We start from the raw sequence: 22,823 nt of genomic DNA, 5'->3' as shown, positions 1-22,823 counted from the left end.
TAACAAAAGCTCAACAATCCTACATTAGAGATGGCTTGCATTTCTAGCCTCAATATAATATCTGCAACAAATACAACAAATTTAGTATTTCTCCAGATACAACATTATCTTGTCAATTTACCATGTGCACTCACCAGTATCACGAAAACTAACTCAAATCTCAAGCATGCACTCTGCCATATTTATTCACTAATCCACAGTTTAATACAAACACTAGATGAGGTAAAACTCATAAGATTCTCCTAACCAGACCAAATGGCAAAACTTTTCAGCATAAATTCATTTGCAAAGCTCAGAGCAGGTGGATATTTTGAAGATGTTTGAGGGAAGGAAGCCACCAGTTGGACAGAAATATAGGCTCATGGTCCAGCCTTGCGTCGTCCAACTCGAGCAACAAATCCAGCCTTAATGGGTGCAACCGACCTAGCAGAGCCACACTGCAACAAAAGAAAATGAATCAACAGAGTGAAAAAAGAAAGGGGGAATACAACGCAGGATATCCATGAAACCAACCATACATGACACAATCCAATACCAATACGAACTACTTCATCCATATTTGGCAAATACACAGGGCAGTACCATAAGACAATCTAATTCCAGAATCCTAAAATTCTCGGTCATTAACAAACTAAACACAGTCACTCCTATTCAACCACACAATCCCAGTGTAATGTAACAGACCAGTTAGGTCTTGTCTGAAGATGAAAGTTATGTTGGGCGGGCACCTAGATATGCTATTCTAACAGTTAAATGTCGAGAACAGCACTGGAGCAAGAAGCCGCAACATTCATGCAATGCCAATGCATTTTCCACCTCCAAAACAGCCCAGTTCCCCCGGCAGTCTAATCATTGAAGGCCTAACCTTCTGACTTCTCATGGATGGATATCCAGATCAACAACAGCTCAAGAGGAGGTCTACGGTACAAACAAACGATGCACGCCAAAGAAGCTTGCTCTCAAAGCTCAGCCAGAAGAAAAATAAACCATGTATTTATTGATTAAATTATCAATTAACTTATCAAGATTGCTTGTGTAAGTTTGCTCAAAATGATAGCAATTAACTTCTTAAAAATCCCACCAAAAAGCTTTAAAAATGCTTATTAATGCACTAGGATTTGGTCCTATAATGTTCACAATCCATGACAGCTCCTTTTAGGCAGTACAAAAGAGCATACCTGTTTTCCTTCTCCCCAACTGGGTTCAGTCAAATTTTCATGTAATTGTTGTCTAAATAACACTGGCCTACTGTAGTAGATATTATTCAGAAACAACTAGAACTACAGTGTTTCTTCACAAAACTACAGTAATCTACAGCTTTAGCAGAATGTAAAAGAAATAAAAACACATAAAAAGTGACAAGAAATTTACCCACTTTTACAGTAGCCTCAGAATGGTTCGAGATGTTTATCACAGTAACATAGTCAAACAATGTAGGAAATAACTCTGCAGATCATCACAGGATTTTCTATGGAGAGAGAGAGACCTTAAATGTAGGGCATGTGTGAATGATACCTTCAATTTCATTATTGCCCACATCAGAACTTCAACCCATCAGGTCCAGTATGTTTTGGTTCAGAATTCAAACCCAGACTAAGCTGGTGCAGCCAAGCAGCAATGCAGGGTCACCAGACAAAGCCAGGACTACTAAAAGGTTACCCATCTTACAGACCAGATAAAAACTAACTTAACCCCAAGTTTCGGATTTCAGAGTGAATGCAAAATGGTGCAGCATCATTTGAAACTTGCCCCATCTTACCTCAAAGGACTGATCGAATCTAACTTAACCCAGAAAGGCGACAGCTCTGTCAAAAGTATGCAGTTTCGCCTGGGATTAGTAATATTCAAGTTGAAACAACATCTGAAAGTATTGTCTTGTATCCCTTATAAAAACAATTTTAAAGTGACCAAAGCCTAAAATTTTGTTTCAGATGGCCTCAGTAGAATAGCAAGATTCATATCATGGAAGTTCAACCAGTGTCGGCAAAGTATCTGCTGTTCGTCATTGGCCACTTCAAACAAAATATGAGGAGAAAAGACAAGTCCCCAAACCTAATGTATGATGAACTTGGATATAGGTGTAAAAAGACCAAAAAAATTTCCAAAATCCAATTCCAATAATGGAGAATTTTTTGTCCATGTATCTGGTCACCAAAACTTTTCTCATGCACAAGCATGTTTGTATGTGGCTTGTAACTAAAGATTTTAGTTCCTTTTAAGGTTCAGCTGTTTCTTATAATTGTGATGAGTATAAGCATGTCAAAATTTCTCTTTTTTTTTTTTTTTTGTGCGCACCCGCATGCATGTAGAATAGACCCATAGTCAATCAGCTACACTGACCCCAGAATCCTGGTTAAGGTGGGATTCAAACCCAGGTCTCTTTTACAATCACCAAGAGGACTTCCTAGCTTGTTTTCAATGTACTTGTAACTGTGGATACTATGCTAAGAATAAAGGCCCACAGGGTTGAAACTCATTCGATAGGTTCGGGCATATTCTTCAACGTCATCCGTCAATGGGTATTTATTACAATGAGCATCATTAGCATAAGAAATAACAGTATATTGGGTTAAAATCTCCAGCAAGGGCTTCTTTTCCCATTGAATAGCGTCTAGTCCAACAATTTCCACATCCATTACGCTACTTATTGGCGATACCTACAAAGCCAATTGTTCAAAAAACAATCAAGTCCATTGGAGAACCTAGATATAAATAGAGAACCTAATTACATAGGTCAGTTCTTTGAAGGACAATCAATTATATTCGAGAACCTAGATATAGATAGAGAACCTATAGATAGATAGATAGAGAGAGAGAGAGAGAGAGAGAGAGAGAGAGATACATAGAAATATAGATAAAGATATATAGATAAATAGATATACAGATATAGATAGCAATGAAGATGGAGATATAGAGATAGAGATAGAGATGAGACAGATGTATATGTATATGTATGTGTATCAGACAAACAATGAAAACATGTTTTCCATTTCTTTGAAGTGACCTCAGAATAAGTGCAGATTTTTATCACAAGAAGATAATCAAACAGCATAGGCAATAATTCTGCAGATCATCATGCCCTGAAACAAAGACTTGATGAAAAGTCTAAGAACCTAAATTATGAGACCACCGGCGTTCTATTGACTGAACAGAATTGTCTAGAAGGCAGAACATCAGTTAGATCCACAAAATTCTGGTACCGACCAGCACAAAACGTAATGAACTACTCCAATTTAGTTTGCGAAGAGTAACTCGGCCAGCCCAGCACTGATTAAAGGAAAACTACATCGCAAGGCCACAAGGCTAGAATAAACCTATACTGACCTGAACCAGAAGACAATCATGTCGGAAACCTAAGAAAACCAGTCTTAAAATGTAATATATGGTTCATATACAACAGCCAAACAGCACTTGCACTACCCAAAACGTGAAATTTCAATGGAACTAAAGAAGCATCCAAATCAAACTTTTAATTTAACGCAACTATAAGCCAAGCAAACTTTTACAACTGGATCATGCAATATAGAAAATATATCTCATAATCATAAGAAAGAACACAGAAAACCAGTACATAAGACCTGGACCTATAATATGGTCAACATGGATACGAGTGTTGCCTGCTGACAGAGACAGGGTCGTTAGAGAAGTGTTCAACACCATGAAGTGACAGCAAGAAAGACAATTACAGCCCCCTCCCTCCTTTTCCCCCAAGAGAAAGAGACATATAGATGTTGAATATTGAGTATATCACCTATAATATACACACATGTATGTTTAGGGTCCATGAATGAATAATAAGTTACTTTGGAATTTCTGATGGATTTACATATCACATTAAAAGGAAAAGGCACAGATTATTTATTTATATAGAAATCAATATGGGTTCAAGTATCCTCAAAAATAAGCAAATTAACACCAACATCATCACCATGACCATATCCAATTGCAAGCACACTGAGAAATACACTTGCTAATTTGCATTGGAAACTTTGTATAAGCTTTAACCAAGAAGAAAGCAAAATTACAATGTGACACCCATACCCAGACATAAGTACATAGAGATACAGAAATGACAGGCACACATGTCAACACAGTGACAGATAAAAGAGAGACCAAATAGTAGACCTTCTTTAGTACATCATAAATTTAAAATTCAAAATTAGGCAAAAAAAGGGGGGGCTAAGAGATTACCTGCTCGCACCGCAGAAAAAAGAGACGATTCTCCTTTGAGAGTATAGTATCAGGACTTTTGCAGCCATTACATATGACATATTCATCTGCAAACAAAAAAGGTAAAAGATTTCATATGTTGAATTTAACAAATGGTATTCTGGAGCAAAATACAAAGCATCGACAAATCTGTAATGAGATATACATTCCCAATGAAGAGGCATTCGTTGAATATCATCAATACTATTCTATCCCTTATACCACATGGTTCTTCCCAATCCACAACTTGGCAGAACCAGCCATTTTCACATATTTCTACCAAGTTTGCCTGAGCATAAGCTACTTGCATCTCAGTCGCAACACATCATGAATTATAATGGATTTTCAACATCTCCAGAATAAGCAATTAAGCATATGCTTGTAACTTATGTATTACAGAAATGAATGTGAAGTGTCCTGCATTTGCAGCAATCATTATTTAAAAAAAAAAGAAAGTTTTATTGCTTCATATGTTAAAGCACAAATTGCATATAAAAGAAACCATCAATTCTCCTGATTCAGATTTTCAGGTACACTTTGACTAAAAAATATAGATATTTAAAACTTGAGATCCTTAAGAAAGATGGCTTGGTTATAGAGAAATAACGAATCATGAGCACACAAAAAAATCATGGAATTTGAAAATTCTGCTCTGACTATAAGTTTTTAAAATTCCAGTGTCCAGGGTTCTTTCTTTGCTGTCAAACTGGTGAAAACATTCGCCTAAATAAAGCCACTGGTCCTCAAAAACATCAGATTATAATATTTAACTTGTCACTACATGCATATGGAACATTTATCATTGTACCTCACAAGGTTCTTTAACAGGAGCTAGAAAACTTACTGACATATCGTCTCAATATTCCCTCAAAATTTTTAGGTGCAAATCTTCCCTTGACAACCAATCTCTGTTGGCCATCAAGAGATCCACTTGTTCCCATTTCAGCCAGTAAGAAAGTCATGACATGCTCTGGCTGCCTATGCATCCTGCAAATTGAAAGAACATAAACGGTGCATTTCCTATATTAATAACAGGACTAAATATTAGCAAAAAGATAGAATAAATCTTACCTGAAGCTATCTGAAATGAATCTAAATGCCAAAATTACAGGTGTAAAGCTGCTCAAAGCATGTACCAGAAACTTTGACTCAAGCATTTATGGTATAATCAGCTACAAAATCATTGGTTTAATGGAAGGCAGGAAAAAGATTTGATGTACTATGCCCTCGATTAGATTTCTGTGGTTCCATAGGGCTTAAAGCAACAAAGTAATGTATTATGGAGTAAAAAAAAAAGTCTGAAACAGAAGCAAGTAGAAATGGAGGATGCAATATCAAAGGCTCTATCCTTTCACTAGTTTGTATGTGGTCAAATGGTTGAACAATAAGCATTATCAACTCGATCTGCCTACGTACTGGTATCAAATCGGTACGGTATCTCATACGATACTGACACTCAATAAGCTGTCGCGTACTATAACGAATCATGTATCAATACCATAGTTACTTGGGTCGTGGGTCGTTAAGGTATGCGGTATGGGGTCGGGTGCGCGGTACGGTACTTTTCATGATGTGCGGTACGGTTGGAACGTTATTTCAAGTCGAAATTCAATGTACCTTAAGGGTCGGGTCGATGACTCGATATACACACACACACACACACACACACGTATGTATGTATATATACGTACGTATGTATGTATGTATGTGTATGTATATATACATATACATATATATATATATATTTTTATATATACATATATATATATATATACACACACATATATATATATACACATATATATATATATACATATATATATATATACATATATATATATATATATATATACATATATATATATATATACATATATATATATATATACATATATATATATATATATATATGTATATATACATATAAAAGCCTAAAAATATTTGTCAACAAAAAATTAAATTAAAAAGTCTCCATCTCCAACCATAATATTAAATCTCCCAAACAATAGTCTATGTAAAATTAAAAACATGTAATAAAGCAAAAGTACTCATTTAAAAACTTCTAAAAAGTCCTTCAATCCACTCTTTTTCCTTTTCCTTTTGTTGCAAAGCTGGAAATTTGAGTTTGCTGAAGTCCTGGACGTTGAGCTTGGGGTGGGTTGGAAGAGTTGCCCGTTGCTTTAGATTTGGAAGAAGAAATGGAAGCAAATGATGGCCTAACTTCATCTTCCTTCAAAATGTCATCTAAATTTTTAGTATATTCATCTTCAAGTGATCTCCACCTCATGTCTTCTAATCTTATCATAGAATCATCAAGATAAATTTCCTCTGGATCAATATCCCACTTACTATAGGGTCCATTCTTGTAGCTTTCAGTAAATTGAGACAAAAGACGAATATTAGAATGAATAAAGACTAATTTTTCAGCTCTTGAAGAGTTCAGTCTGTTATGTTTGAAAAAAAAAATCTTATTAACGAAGAAAAGGAAAAGAATATAAATGAAAAAAATTCTAAAAGAGTTTTACTTTTACCTGTTTCTTTTTACATTATGAATATATGAATATGTGCTCCAATTTCTCTCTGCAGATGAACTTGCAATTGGTTGTGACAAAACCTTTTTAGCAACCTCAGCTAATTCTGGAGTTTCTGAACCATATGTTGCCCACCAATCAATAGCATTCATTGACACTGCATCAGTTTGAGCAGCAGCCATGGCATACTATCCTTTTATGTGAGTGAAAAATAGCATATTGCTCACGTAGCATTTTTGCCTCATCATCACTTTCAGCTATTCTTTCAAATGCTTTCAAAATGCCCCTAGTTACTTCTTTATCTTCATTTAGAGCCTTTCTCATTGTACCACCTGGTGCTGGCAAACTAAGATACCTTGGGTCATAGAATCTAGGAGTAAGAGCAAACCCAAGGCAATGCAATGGAATAGACATTTTCTCCCACCTTGAAAGCACAATCTCTTCCATTTCTTCATAATCTTGAACATGTTTGTTTTCTTTCATTATATCCCTTATTTCACCTAGCACTGTATCCATTTTTCATATATCTCACCCATTTTATGGCCATCACCATCACAAAACTTAATAAGAAAAAATAATGGCTTCATGATTTTGATGATATTCTCAACTTCCTCCCAAAATTCTTCAAGAGCAATAGTTTCAGCAACTAAAGCACCCATTTTCCTTGTATGTTCATCTCCTTTTTGCACCCAATCTTTCCATGGCTATAGAACAATTACAGTAGCTAGGGTCTCTCTACAATCAATCAGCCGCTTCAACAAAATATAATGCGAGGCAAATCTAGTCTTTGCTACTTTTAACAACTCTAACCTTGAATGAGCTCTAAAAATAGCCAACACATATGTATAATTCAAAAAATATTTGACAATATTCTTTCCCCTCTTATATGTATCCCTAAACCAAGTAAATTGTCTTGCAAAATCTTTCATAATCAAATTTAAACTATGAACTACACAAGGAGACTAAAATATATGCTTATGTACCTTTTCTATCTCCTTTCCAGCAAGTTTGCAATTTGCAGCATTATCAGTAATCACTTGCAAAACATTATGAGATCCCACCCTTCAATTGACTTCAACAAAAACTCTGCACTTGCAATTTCAGTTTTTTCAGTTCTTAAAAAATCTCTGCACACAAGAACATGGCTCCACGGCTATTTCCTGCAAGCACATTAATTAATGGGTGATTTTTACAATTAGACCATCCATCTGAAGCAATTGATATTCCTTGGGAATACCATGTGTCCTTAACTAGCACGAGATCCTTCTCTACACTTCTCTTACATTCAGCTAATAAGGTTGTTCGTGCTTTTTCGAATGATGGAGCTTTGTATCCTTTAGGACCCCTGTTAATTGCTGACACCATATCATGAAACTCAGGATTCTCAAAACATTAAAAGGTATCCCATCAGTACATAAGCCTCTTATTATTTTTAAATCCACCAGATCCCTCTCCATTATGCTGAAAGAATCTTCAATCCGTTGAGAAGCTACCGGCTTGTTCTATCTTGTTAGTGTAGAATTTTTTAGTGAAGAAGAGACTCCAGCCTTTTCAGCCTCTTGAACAGATCTCCTTGCTCGTTCATATGCATCTCGATTCATTAATTTTGGGCATCGTTGAATCTGAGCTTTTTTACCCAGAGGAGCACCAAAAAAAATGGTAGTGGATACGGGTATAAGAACTAGTCAATTGATTTTTATAGTGATTACAAGACCAACATTTTGAGCCTCCTGGATTTTTTCCTTGTGCTGCACCAAGAAGAGTCACTTCTGCTAACCAAGGCTTCGTCTTTGAATCAACTTTCATTGGTTTTACCTTCTCACTCTTGATTTCTTTTGCCGACTTTTCTCTGTCTATGTCAACTTCTTCACAATTTTGTTCATCTTCAGAAGAATCTCCATCCAAATCATGAATCATGTTGGTATTGCTTTAATTTTGAGAAGCAAATTCTTCCTCTTCTCTTCTTCTTTTTCCAAAAGCCATAGTTGTTTACAGTTGGATTTTGTTTTTCTTTCTCTAGTGAAGGAGACGATGGATATTGTTTTTCTTTTCTCTGGTGAAGGAGACGAGAGGTTGCTAGCAGTGTGGAAGACTAATATAAAGTTTGGAGTCTTTGGACTTTGGAATGTACGCAGCATTTAATTTTTTTCAAATCTCGTATTAAATGATAGATAAGAATTAAAGATAACTAAGAGTCTTAGACTCTTAAGTCTTGACTCTTAATAGATTCTGTTAGGAAATAAGAAAAAAATAGAAAAGAAACTTAAAGAGTGGGAAACGAGGAGATGGGCCGGCCGGCCGGTGTATGGGTCCGTAGCAGACCGGACTGGCGCCAACCAACAGGAAGAGAGGGAGAGGGAGAAGAAGAGTCGGACTGTCGAAGCTCTTTTCGAGCTCCTCGATGCGAGCAGAGGGAGGGAAGGAGAGAGAGGGGGACTTATCGGAGGCCGTCGGAGGTCTCCAAACCGACGCCGACACTGACGCCAATGCGGCTTCTCCGACGGACAGCGATCTTCAATCGCGGGTGGCCGACACCGAGCAAGCTGAGGACAGCCTCCACCGGTCCGCCCTCTTCCCGTGCGGAACAAGGGCGAACCCCTATTTTGTGTTTTTTTTTTTGGATTTAAATGGACAAAGTCGGCAAAGGTTTTGCCAACTTCAGGTTATTTTTTAAAAAAAAACTCATTGAAGTCGGCAAATGGTTTGCCGACTCCAAGATATTTAAAAAAAATAAAAATTCACAAAGTCGGCAACCCAATTGCCGACTTCACACGTTAAATTCCAAAAAAAAAATTGAAACAGAGGCGAACCCCTATTTCACAAACGAAGGGGTTGGACTTCAGAGGCCCTCCTCCGACTCGACCGCCCTCAGGCCCCTCGATGCGGGCTTGATGGCCGCCAGAGATCTCGTGGCGGAGGCACCATCAGTCCGACAGCCCAATAAGAGCCTCTCACTCTCTCTCCTTCCCTCTCTCCGGGCATATCGACCTTGGTAAGATGTCAGATGGCCTCCGGCAGCCCCGGCCCTCTCTTCCTCTCCGTCTCCTTCTCTCTCCTCCTCTTTCTTTCTCTTCCTCTCTTTCTTCTCCCTCTCTCTTTCTCTCTAGTTCGTGGGTTTTATCGTTTCGGATCGCGAACGCACCGCATTCTGGTTCGAGCGATCCAAAACACGATTCCATGGGGGGGTTGACGATCCGGATAACTATGATCAATATTGTAATAGAATGGTAACTGTACGAGGTCTGATATCGAGATGGCAAACCTTAATTATTAGTCAATGCTTCATAGGGCTGAAAATGGATTGGATGCTTCAATATCGAGCAAGGGAGAGGAAGAGGGGAAGGGGCTAGCAACATGGTCGGCGACAAGGGAGAGCTCAATATCGAGCAGAGAGGCAATCAAGGAAGCGATAAAGGGAAAGGAAATGAGAATGTGTTCGATAACGTGGCTCCGAATGAGGGATAGCTCAACATCGGACGAAGAAATGGCCGGCTAGGTCCATCAAGCCCGCGTGGTTGGGCAGGAGCAACGGGATTGAAGGTAAGATTGAGTGGAAGAAAAGGGGTCAAGAGAGTGAGGGATAACCAAACATGTTTTCTATATTGGATTCTATATTTCTGTTTTTTTTTAAAAAAAAAGCAAAATAAGGAAAAAGTACCAAAAAGAGCCTTAGATAATTTTTTTCTTTTTTTATTTTTTTCTTCTTTTAGCTCTCATTTTCCTTTCTTTTGTTTTTACGATGGTGTAAGAGGAACTAGGGCTGCTATTGGCTATTATTGCCATGGTGCTGCCAACAAAAGCTGTTGCTACCGGTCGCAGAGCCGCCACTGCAACAATGGGGTGGTGCCGACTCTGCTGGTGGTGGTGCTACCTGTAGCAGCCAACAATGGCTACTGCTAGCCGCTACCGGTGGTGGTACCTCCAGCAACCAATACAGCAGGGGGCTATGATGGAGCGACTACCTAGGTGCACACCTAGCACCTAAGCACCCCCCGAACACCCACCTCATCTCTTCTATCTTTTGGTAGCATATGCTTGGTTGAAATTATCTAGTCATGCAGGAACAAGCTTAGACTAAAGAATTCCTGGTAAAAGATAAGCCTTTTGTCAAGTAAAAGCTATTTTAAAAGGGAAATGTGACCTAAGCATCCAAGCATATCGGCATAGTCTTCATATTTATTCAACCTACTACACTTTACACATCAAATAAAAACTTCGAAAAAGCCCAGCAGATCAAAAGTGACTGGAAGTTCTATCTTTAGAAATGTTATCAAAAGCTAATCCTCTCTGAACTACAAATTCACTCTAGGAGAGGTTCATCTCCATCCAATTAAGTCACAAGGTAGTGCTAGGAACTTAGGCTATCATCTCCTCAAGATTCCTTGAAGAAAACCCAATAGATTTAGAAAATGAAAGTGCATTAGAGCCTTTGCAAACAAGCCAAACAAAATTAATTAAACCAAGGTACAATATAAAACAATCTATTGACTCCTTCACATCACAAATAATGCAACAATTAACAAAAAAAAGAAAAATGTATTGGAAAAAAAAAGATCATTAAGCTCACTGCCACAAACTTGCTGGTCTACATGACACAATTAGGGTTAGCATAAAAGCATAAACTAACTGGATAAAGGATTGCAAAGATTATAGAAAATTCTCATCAACCTTTCACCATCAATGCACCAATACAAGGATCCCTTCTTTCATAGCTACTAAGAATTTACTCATTCAACTTAGGCAGGAAAGACCAATACATTATACATTATATAATTTGTAAAATTGTTGGGCTAGGTCCCATTTTAAATTCTATACAATAGTTCTTCAAGAAGTTATGCTGATTACTATGCAACAGAAAAAAGTTGAAGTGTCATACTCTAAAGACATGTTGCAAACTTCATAGCAATCCATCACAGTCATAAGTACTATGAAATTATGAGCATAATTAGCAATACGCATATGTCTGATGAAACTCGATAATCATATCTAGGACCAACAAAAGCAATAAGAAAATACTAGAAAAAATTGAATCATACGTCTTGCATAGGTCCATGAAATTCACAAAAACAGTCTTCTTAGTTCCTTCCCTAAGAACTTGTGGCGGCCTCATCACTGTCCTGCGCCTATCTCCAGCAAGATCAGGATTATTCTCACGTAAGATATTGAATACTCTATCCAGAAGCTGCATGAGAAGAACATAAAATACATAATCTTAATAACCATAAAGTAAATAAGATAGTTAGGAAAACACATATATAGTTAGGAAAAAACAAATAGATGCATGTGCACACATGCCTGCTCCCCACAACCCCAACCCCCCCGCCCACAAAACCCCCTACCAAAACAAAGAAGAAACACACACAAAAGTTGGGGGAAAACATAAGACATGCAGGCATAGTAAGCTACAATGCAGCCGGATAGTTATGCTTAGTTATTCAAAATGATTACCAGTTGATAAAAAGCAATGTACTTTAAGGTTGCATTTGGTAGCTGGCAATCTATCCAGATTGTTGGCAATTTAAAAGGACCCCACCGAATTACTGCATTTGGTACGTTCTTTGGATGGTAATCTGAATTGGATTACCTAAGGGAAGGGTGGTTATCTAAGGCAATCCAGATTACCTCCTAGAAGGTAATCTAGATTACCTAAAGGAAGGGTAGTTATCCAGATTACCAAATATTTCGTAATCTGGAATGAAATAGTTGGACGAAACCACCCTCCTCCATCATCCTCCTCCCCGACGGCCTTCTCCTCAACCTCCTCCGCCACTTCCTCCTCTTCCGTCTTTGTGTTCTCTGCCGCTGGCGGCAGGGATAGGGATGAGGTCGTGGAGTACGCGGTGTGCCTGACCGAGTTCGAGGAGGGGGAGAAGGTGCGATCCCTCCTACGATTTGTGCTCCAAATGTGGTGGGGAGGAGGGGATCGAGTCTTCCTCAGCTAATTCGAAAGGTCCAGAACTGAGGATCGAAGTGCCGATGAGAAGGGGCGAGGGGTTTAGGGTGTCGAAGGAGGAGCTGGGGTTAGGGTTCGGGTTGGGATCGCCAGAGGGACAGGGGATGAAGTCGCCGACGAGTCGGATTCTGCTGCTGAGGAGGCTTCTAAGTAGGGATTTAAGGATATATCGCAGCAGGAGTTCGGGGGCGAAGCCGGATTTGGAGAGGGGGAAGGGGCGGAGCGATCTCCTCCACCGCCCCATTCTCCGTCGCCACCGACACCGCCACCACCGACGACGGCCGTTTGACATGGGGTGGAGACAGGGGGCGGTATGGGAGGGTGGGAGGTGCGGACGGCCAAAGGGCAGTGCCGAAGGCGTGACGGGCGGGGTGTTGCGGAGGGGGGAGGGGGGTATCGGGGTGTGGCATGCGGGGGAAGGAGAAAAATATAAAAAATAAAAATAAAAGTAATAAAAATAATAATAAGTATTAAAATAATTTTTATCATTAAAAAAATTAAATAAATAGTTTAAAATGCTAAACTAATAATTTGATTTAAGGATATTTTGAAAATTTGATGTTACATTACCAGTAATCTGATTGTCATACCAAACATATCAATCAAGATTCCTAATAATTTTACTGCAACATTACCTGCGTATATCAAATGCAGTAATCAACATTACTGACAATCTAACCAGATTACAGGTAATCCAGATCACCTGGTAATTCGGATTAAGATTGTCTGGTAATACACCAAACGCAACCTAAAGAAAATGTAAACCTTCTATCTATTGAAGCTTCAATGTAAAGCAACCTTCTGGAATCACAAGTTATTCGAGTCTACCCAAGATAGTTGCCTAGTACAATGTATAATGCATCTAGTGTTCTCATTCACATTGTCATGTTCAGTATTCCACAATAGGATAGTCACTTGATTAACTCAAAAGTTACTACTCAATTCGAACTCGATTATGAACAATGTAACTTTCTCTTCACCCAACCAACAGAAAAGACTTGACCTTCTTTGATTACATTAAAAAATAGAATAAAGATTAATAAATGCTATGGAACCTCTAGATATATTGTTTAAATAGTCTCACAAAGAAGCAACTAAAAAATTATTTTTGAAGGATAAGATGTCAAAGACTCATGATTAAAGTGTATGATTAGCAAATAAACAAGCATATAACAAGTGAAATGTCTATGAAATTTAAAGTCTAGGAGAGCGAAATAAATGTGAATAGTGTATCAGATACCATCCCTCTATATCTATTCGGAATCTAACATCATATTGCTTCCAAGTGTTTTAAAATCTTGCAAAGTTAATATTTAGTTAAAGAAAATGCCTCCCACTATTCAAAAAAGAACACAAAAATTTACACTAGAAATTGTACATGAATTAAATTCAAGCCAATAAAATTGGTTTCTGCAACACTTCAAAACTGGTCCTTCTGAATCAGGACTGGATCAGAACCAGAAGTTTTAATTTTTGATTTGGAGTTTCAAGCAAAGCTTCAAAACTATGTTCTCTTAACTATATTAAAATATTTTATGTTGAAGCTATGAAAATGTTAAAAAAGAACTTGTACACGATTTGGTTTTTTATCTAATAATTCGTAACTAAAAAAAAATGACAATATGTACTATAACAAGACTTTCCTTCTACCTTGTAATCTATACTCTTAAGTAAATTATGCTGTGATCTAATCTATCAGTATTCTAATGAACAAAAATTCATGAGATGATTGCATATCAGGCACAGAACAGCAATAGTCATAGTTACCACTAAAATAAGAACAACGCACAATCTTCAGGCCATGTAATTGAGCCAGCATTCCAAAGATTGGCCCTTTCCATACAAACAAATGCCAAAATTAATCGTCATTCAGAACATTTTTGAAACTCAATTTGTAAAACTGTTTTCATGACAGGAGAAGAATCCTATGTCTAGAATATTACAAAAGTTTTCGTACTTATAACTTCACTTGCTACCTTCAGCCTCCAATATTGTTACTTTCTTAGAGATGAACCCAAAAAGCCGATATCACAAAATGATATAAAACCAAAGGGAAATAGGAAGAGGCGAACACACCTCTTCATACTTATAGTCTCGGTCGCTGCCTTCCCAAGGATAGCGTACACCTCCTAGCACAATGCCCTCTCCCTCTTCATTCTCTCCAACACGGTCGCCTAGAAAGCATTAAAATTGCTGCTTGTTTCAAATTAATGCTATAACAATAAGATAAAGTAAATCTAATGTTAAACCAAAAACACGAAAAGACAATCCTTGGATTTATATACAGTTCCAAAAATAATTTCTTAGAGAGTATGCACTGAAAAGTCAAATAAGTAATTTTGATATGTGAAACCTTACCATCATGGTCCTCTCCAGCATCCCCATTCTCATCATTCAAAAAGTCAGTTTCCACCTAGAACGAAAGCAGACCATAACGGTAACAGATTCTGCAGAAGAACACTATCCACAGGAAATAATACATGCCAACTATCATTTAATCCACACGCAGACTCACCGGCTTCTTTTTCTTTTTCTTCATCCCCACGAAACTAGTCTCCAGATCATCAGAAACTGCTTGACGATGAGCATATCAATGACCAAGATTCAAGAATTTCAATAAAGCTTAAGCTATGCAAGAACATACTCAGAACCATTTTTTGTCTGCAAACAGACCTGACAAGTCATCAGTCTTTTCAGCTAATTTATCCATCACTTCGGTGGTGTCTTGAACAACTGGCTTCTTTTTTTTCTTCTTTTTGTTTGGATCAAAAGGGGCAAGCTGCAAGAAAATGGCCACAATTATTGTATTAAAAATCGTTATAAAGCAATCATTTTTCCTTAAAAAAAATGTTACATACATTAAATCAGAAAGCATAAATCTTATTCACTTCTACTGCAGAACAAGAACCAAAAAAAAAAGAGGAGAAAACAACACAAAAAAAAAGAATAAAGGAATAAATTTTGACTCCTCGGAATATAACAAAATAAAGAATCAATTGAGATGGGAAGCAAAGATCATACCTCTGCCACCTCTTCTTTAACATCGGTTGGATTTTCTTCAGCCATAACCCTCAAGAACTAAACTGCCGAAACCCTACATAACCAACAAAAACTTACAAATTACGTCATATCTTGTTCGCAAGTCCAAACAGGATCGAACCCTAGGTCACCAAAAGATCATCCAATCGAAAATCCTGAATCTTTAAGTAAATCGATCACAATCATCAGGAGAGGTCGATCTTGTTCGGACGAAGAAGAATAAAAGAAAAAACGAAGAATACCTGGAGATTAATATGGAAAGAAATCAGTAAACCGCCGATCTAACTATTCACGATAGAGAGCGCTCCGAGCGAACGAGCTGGGTAACTCCGATTATTTCGCTGCTTTAGCATCAGAGGGTAGGGGTTACGGCCGGCGAGGGTGCCGACCGGGTCGGGTTCCGATCCGGATCCGGCAACCGCACCCGACCCAAAATGTTTTCGGATCTATGACATGGACCCTGACGGTCAGGCCCGATTTTTTTTTGCCAGTGATTGAAACGTGATAGGAAGATGCAATGCATGCAAGCAAGAAAAGCATGTAGTCTTACCCGCCCAAAAAAAGAAAAAAATATATATCTCCATCGTTGAGAAGAAAAATGTGGATTGATTTCTTTTTGATTAACATATTTTAATTTTAACCAATACATTTTTTAAATATTTCAAATAATTTACAATGCTTTGACATATAAGTATCCATATGAATAAAATTCACTCGGTACAGAACCCGCATTGATATCATTATATTATAATATTAATTTATGATGTAATAATAAAAAATATATCAGATATTGATAAAATACGAAATTATGCATGGATATGGTACATCTAATAGGATGCTGTTATGACAATGGTTAGTTTTAGGCTAAAGGTTTTTTCCTTTTTGTAATTTATTATATGTTATACCTATGCATTCTGACTTATAAAATTTAATAGTTAATAGCTCTTCTTTTTAATCAAAAAGGAAAAAAAAAGGAAAGACTTTGTTCAAATTAGATTCTTCCTATTCTACCACAAGGTCGGCCGCACAGTGAGCAAGTTGGTTAGATTCATGATAAGGTGGCCACAAAATAGGAGGAGAATTGGATCATACTCTGAGTTCAATAGGAACTGGTTATGTTCTGGTTGCTTTCAAATAGCAAATGATCCAAGATTTTGTCGCTGAAAGTCGCCCGTTTAGCCAGATGCTTTTTGCATGGTGTTGTTGGCTGCATGCATATTTCTTTGTTTCCGGAAAGCCAAATAAATTAGATCTATGTAATACTAAAATGGATTAATAAAATTAATATATGCAGAGGTGGCATTGTTGGATCAAAGAATGGAGGTTTCAACAAACGTGAATGAAGACTGCAGATCGCACTGTAAGCATCGCGATTCAGATACAAGTTCTACAGGCTCAGATGTTACCAAACGAACCTGATAACAAGGTCTCCGTATTGCATGCACCAGGTACAATTGGACCGCATTAAATCCCACGGTGGATAACACACCACGCTATCCCTTTATTTCACCAATTCCCGATTGCACGCTATCCACCGTGCTATGCTCCGGGATTTGCCTCGGTTCACTTGCAACTGATGCATGCAATAATTTCTCGATAATAAGTTATTCATTGGCCTCTATGCCCATAATGAAAGTAATGACCTGAGTTTTTTTTTTTTTTTTAAGCTAATGGGGTTGGCCTGGCCCAGAACCATTAGCTGCACATGCGTGTAAAGAATAAGTTAGGAGTCTTCTTCCTCTCCTAATTTCGGTGGACTCTAAGAGTCCTTCAACAAGCTTAGTTTAACTAAAACATTGGGATCTTGCCTATAAGAAAGGTTCCTGTTGCGGCCAATCGTCTCGTCGTCCGATCGCCGGGGAGCGTGCACCTGCAAAAATGAAGTCCGCACTGACCGGAGGCGGCTCCGGCAGAGACCCTCCGACGGTCAAGTCAGAGAGGTGACTGGGCAACAGTGAAATGTAGACCGAAATCGACGGCCTCGGCCTCTGAAGGCAAAAGGCTCCGACCAACATGGCCGATCGTCGATCGCCGAATCAACGGCTCGATCACCGATCGCCGAAATCGACGGCCTCGGCCTCTGAAGGCAAAAGGCTCCGACCAACATGGCCGATCGTCGATCGCCGAATCAACGGCTTGATCATCGATCGCCGAAATCGACGGCCTCGGCCTCTGAAGGCAAAAGGCCCCGACCAACATGGCTCGATTGCCGATCGCCGAATCAACGGCTTGATCATCGATCGCCGAAATCGACGGCCTCGGCCTCTGAAGGCAAAAGGCTCCGACCAACATGGCCGATCGTCGATCGCCGAATCAACGGCTCGATCACCGATCGCCGAAATCGACGGTCTCGGCCTCTGAAGGCAAAAGGCTCCGACCAACATAGCCGATCGTCGATCGCCGAATCAACGGCTTGATCATCGATCGCCGAAATCGACGGCCTCGGCCTCTGAAGGCAAAAGGCCCCGACCAACATGGCTCGATTGTCGATCGCCGAATCTATGACTCCGTCGTCGGCCCGATCAACGAATCGCTGAACCAATTGCTCAATCTACGTCTCGATCGTCGAGGACGTATCGGATTCTACGACGGAGATCGAAGGAGCGGAATATCTATGACGGCCCCCACCTCTGAAGGCAAAGGGCTTCGACTAATGCGGCTGGCTAACTTGCCGACTTAGCTTCGACTAAGAAGGGCAAAACGCCAAGACGACCGCAGTCGCATTCGCGACATACCGATCTGGTCATGACCGATCGAAGGATATTCGGCTTGCCACCGTTTATCATACATCCCGATGCATACGTCCGACCAAGGGCTGGACAACGGATATTCGACTTGCCATCGTTATCCTATCCGAATACGTTGGATGCTACTCGACTATCAGATTCTGCGGAATGATCGTGTCGACGAGCAACGTTCGGAGGTTGGCCGACCTCCGATCCGATGTGCATGCTCGACCTACAGTCGGGACGACCGATATTGGATCGTTCGTTGATGTGATCGCCAGAGTCGGGGCAAGAAAAGACGGAAAACCACTTCTTTCGTCCGAAGTCGTCGCCCACGTGTTCAAGCGAGCCAACACGACATCAAGCTCAGGAGTGGGGGGGGCAACTGTTAGGATATACCGACCGACGACCCCGACTGGCTGACCGACTGGACGACCCCGACTGGCGGCCCGACCGACTAACGGCCCGACCGACTGGCGGCCCGACCGACTAACGGCCCGATCGACTAACGGCCCGACCGACCGACTGGCGGCCCGACCGATTGGCGGCCCGACCGACTCCGACGGACGACTCCGACTGGCCGATAGACCGACCGACTGACGGACGCCATCACCGGCTAATTATCGGCTCATGACCGACTGAGGATACGTCGGGCGCACCTTTCCCCGACCGACTGAACCCAGAGGTCCGATGGCCGACTCACGGAAGGCTCGCCGACCAACGGGGGGCCGACACCACTCAGCTGGCTACCGACTTTGGGTCGGTCGGCTCCTCCAACCGCCGTACAGCCGCCAGACCTTGTCAGCTCTGACACGGACATGCGGCGCGGTTACCTAGGGGCATTGTCCCGCCGAGGGCATTGTCAATCCTGGTGATTGGACAGCCACACGGCGACATGACATTTTCACGGCGACCCTGACAGTCCACAGTGAGTTGACAGTTCCTCATTTGTCCACGCCATTAATGACGGCACCATACCGTGTTCCACTATATAAATCGGGGAAGGCAACAGTGCAAGGGATCGATCCGCTCCGTCTCTCTCAAAAACGCAGGCTCGCTCCTCCCTCTCTCTCTCTCTCGCTCGAGCTCTCTGTCTACATTTCACTGTTGCCCAGTCACCTCTCTGACTTGACCGTCGGAGGGTCCCCGCCGGAGCCGCCTCCGGTCAGTGCGGACTTCATTTTTGCAGATGCACGCTCCCCGGCGATCGGACGACGAGGCGATTGGCCGCAACAGTTCCCTTCTCCTCTATTAAGCTACACTACCGCTCTCTCAAGAAATTTCCATCAATTCTAAGTTTTTCTTCTGGATTTATCCGGGGGGACAAATTGTCAGGTCACCTCCTTGGTCTCACTAGATTTAGGTAAGAGACTTAAGCCTTATTCTCCTTTCTTTTTCGGTCCCATGGCCTTCGCCACATGTCTTTTGGAGCTGATGAGTTGTCGGATTTTAAATCGAACAAGGGTGCTTTATTTTGACTTTTCCATATTCACCATCACTGGCCACTAGTTTGGGCCAATCTCCATAGTTTTTTTGAAGCCGATCAAGGCCTCACATCGAGGTAGTGGTCACCGACTAGTAAGCTATTCATGAAACAAAAAGGAGGAAGAAGAAAAAGTTTGGATCTTTCATTCTCTATTTTTCTTGTTCTTTTTTCTGTTTGCTTTTTGTTGACCGACTATTATTGTCGATGATGCCGTAGCTGAGAGTTGCTTTTAGCCACCGTGGTCTTTATTTTGGAAAAAAAGAGGGAAGTTTCCTTATTTTGAAGGGAAGAAGAAGAGCTATCTCTCTTCTTTTTTTTTTCTCTCTCTTTCAACTCTCTCGCTCTATATGATTTATCAGTCCTAAACTAAAATCATAATGATCTTCCCATGTATTGATCTCTACCTTGATTTTTTTTTTTTTTTTGTAGAACACCCATCATTGATGATGCATGTCATATCATCTTTGAACCAATTTAATTCTTGCTTCATGATCTATGGGATGAGTCATTCAGATTTGGTCAAGCCATCGAATATCATTATCCAGACAGCCGTGTTCTTCCTCTCCCATAACCTTTCTACCATGATCATAACAACTTTATGATTTCCCTTAGTTATTAGTTTTAGTTATGTATGGGAGGAATTAACTGGACAAAAAGGTGTCGAGCAAGAGGATTAAGGCTCTAATCCTTAAATCAAGAAAAATTCTTAAATTTTTATTTAATAATTAGTTATGTATTAGGTAGAGTCAAAAAAATTTGGAGATTAAGAGTAATTCGGATATTAGAACTTTGAAAATAGATATCTAATAATAATTAAATATTTTTTATACTGATGGTTGATGGAGGACGAGTTGAAGTTATATGGATAGATATACTAAACATGGACTGATGGACACTGTATCTAGATTTGGCTAACGATAGAGACAAGAATTATTGGATATTGATCACATGTTTATATAAAAATTATTTATGCATCACTGATTTTACTCTATGTGATTTTAATAGTTCTATGCTATATACTTATTTGTTAAGTATATAAATATGACTCTGTATAAAATTATGTATCATATGTCACTGATCTTGACTTAGGTGGATTTTGGTAATTGTGTACATCAAGTTTTACAAAAGAGTATAATCTTGAATTATAATATTTCATAAATATGTAATTGAATTATGTGACTAAATGGTGGATGATTTAGTTTTGTAAATAGAACAAGTTTTGTTATTTATTAATATGAAATATTTTATTATGAGTTGAGATTATTAGTATTCATAAAAATTCAAAGTTGTAACGAATTTTAAGATATTGTATATTCTTTAGGGCCAAGCCCTAGGGAGTGCAATCATCACGTGACCAATTTGAGTATTGGATTCGGGGAGTAATAATGAATCACTCTGATTTTGAGTACGATCTAGGTCCCTTTTTTTAGGATTTTCTGGCTTGAAGATCAAGATTTCATGTACCATTTATGCCATCAAATGTTGGAAAACTAGCTGCTATGTTGATACCCAACCATGGGCCAGAAACATAGTTTTCATAATCCAGAGCCAAGCATCTAAATATTATCAGATCCGATATATAATAATTTGAGATAATTATTTAATATAATTTATTTCACAAAAAGATGCATTTGCTATGAACATTTTATGATTATGATAGTCGTATGAAATTTAAGAGTAACAATTATTATTATTTTTTTATTTATTATTATTATGTTAGTATTGATGTGTGAGAATTCTTATTGGGCTATAAAACTCATCCCTTTCTTTCCTTTCCTTTTTAATTACAGGATGCATGTACTTGACTATGATTGGCATCATAGTTAAAAGGATCGAATAGATAGAATATCATTAATACTAGTTGGATGATTTAGTTTTATAAATTAAACAAATTTTGTTATTTGTTTAGATGAAACATTTTATTATGAATTGGGATCATTTATATTCATGACATTTCAAGGTTGTATGAATTTTAAGGTGTTGCATATCTTTAGGGCCTAGCCCTAGGGACCCTAATGTTGGATTCGAGGTATGATGATGAATAACTCTTATTTTATATACAATCTAGATCCTTTTTTTCAGGTTTCCTAGCCTGGAGATCAAGATTTCATGTGCCATTTATGCCATCAAATGTTGGAAACTATAGCGGGGAAAACTCTAGTAAGAAACAATTTAACAAGTCCTGGATAAGCACATCAACTTCAGTGGGGCACCCTATTTTTACCCTCCACACCCTTAATACTGAAATATGGGCCCATTGTATATTCTCCTCACCAAATTGTGCTGGCTCATATATGTGCTTCATACTGTATGCACACTTTATGAATTCTAGAAGTTATATCTGCAAATTATTCAGGACTCTTGAGCTTAAGCTGCACTGTGGCATTACAATGCATCCAACTATGAGACATATGTACATATCACCTTTTTATATATATATTTTTTAAATTAGGCCCCCATCTAGTCATATTTAAGCAAAGGTTTATTACGATTGTTATCATGAGCAATGCCCATCAACTCTAAAAGCAATTAGAATCAAAGTTTTTGAAAATAACAGATCATAAGTAAATATTGCGGAAGATTTTTGACCACGTACAGATGATGGCCGGAGCGAATCGAAAACCACCGGAGCGGCATCCCTGCAAAATAAGTTCCAATCAGAATTGACTCCGACAGGATCCTCCAACGGTCAAATCAAAAATTTGACATAATAGAGAAGAAGGAGAGAAAATCATAAAAGAGCACGAAGTATTGTGTCACTCCGACGGTCAAATCAAAAATCTGATGGAACAAAGGAGAAGAAGAAAAAATCACAAGAGAGGACGAAGTATTGTGTCTCCGCCAAAGTCAATTTCGATAGGAACTTGTTTTGCAGAAAT

General features: G+C 39.1%; 1 protein-coding gene and 1 non-coding gene across 2 annotated transcripts; both read right to left on the bottom strand.

The window, feature by feature from the left end:
- Positions 1-16,109, bottom strand: LOC105046005 (eukaryotic translation initiation factor 2 subunit beta). Its single transcript, XM_010924471.4, has 10 exons — positions 15,975-16,109; positions 15,715-15,787; positions 15,367-15,472; positions 15,209-15,264; positions 15,052-15,106; positions 14,770-14,867; positions 11,777-11,922; positions 5,054-5,196; positions 4,192-4,277; positions 1-437 (listed from the first exon to the last, which is right to left on the bottom strand). The coding sequence occupies exons 2-10, from the start codon at positions 15,757-15,759 to the stop codon at positions 360-362; spliced, it is 813 nt and encodes a 270-aa protein (XP_010922773.1). The 5' UTR covers positions 15,760-15,787; positions 15,975-16,109; the 3' UTR covers positions 1-359.
- On the bottom strand, positions 1,382-1,468 carry LOC114914275 (small nucleolar RNA SNORD34). The gene has a single exon (XR_003801060.1). It is a non-coding gene; the product is annotated as a small nucleolar RNA SNORD34 (small nucleolar RNA).
- Positions 16,110-22,823: the final 6,714 nt, after the last annotated feature.

Source organism: Elaeis guineensis, chromosome 5 (genome assembly GCF_000442705.2).
Source record: "Elaeis guineensis isolate ETL-2024a chromosome 5, EG11, whole genome shotgun sequence".
Classification (NCBI taxonomy): Eukaryota; Viridiplantae; Streptophyta; class Magnoliopsida; order Arecales; family Arecaceae; genus Elaeis; species Elaeis guineensis.
This window is presented reverse-complemented; position numbering and strand designations above follow the sequence as displayed.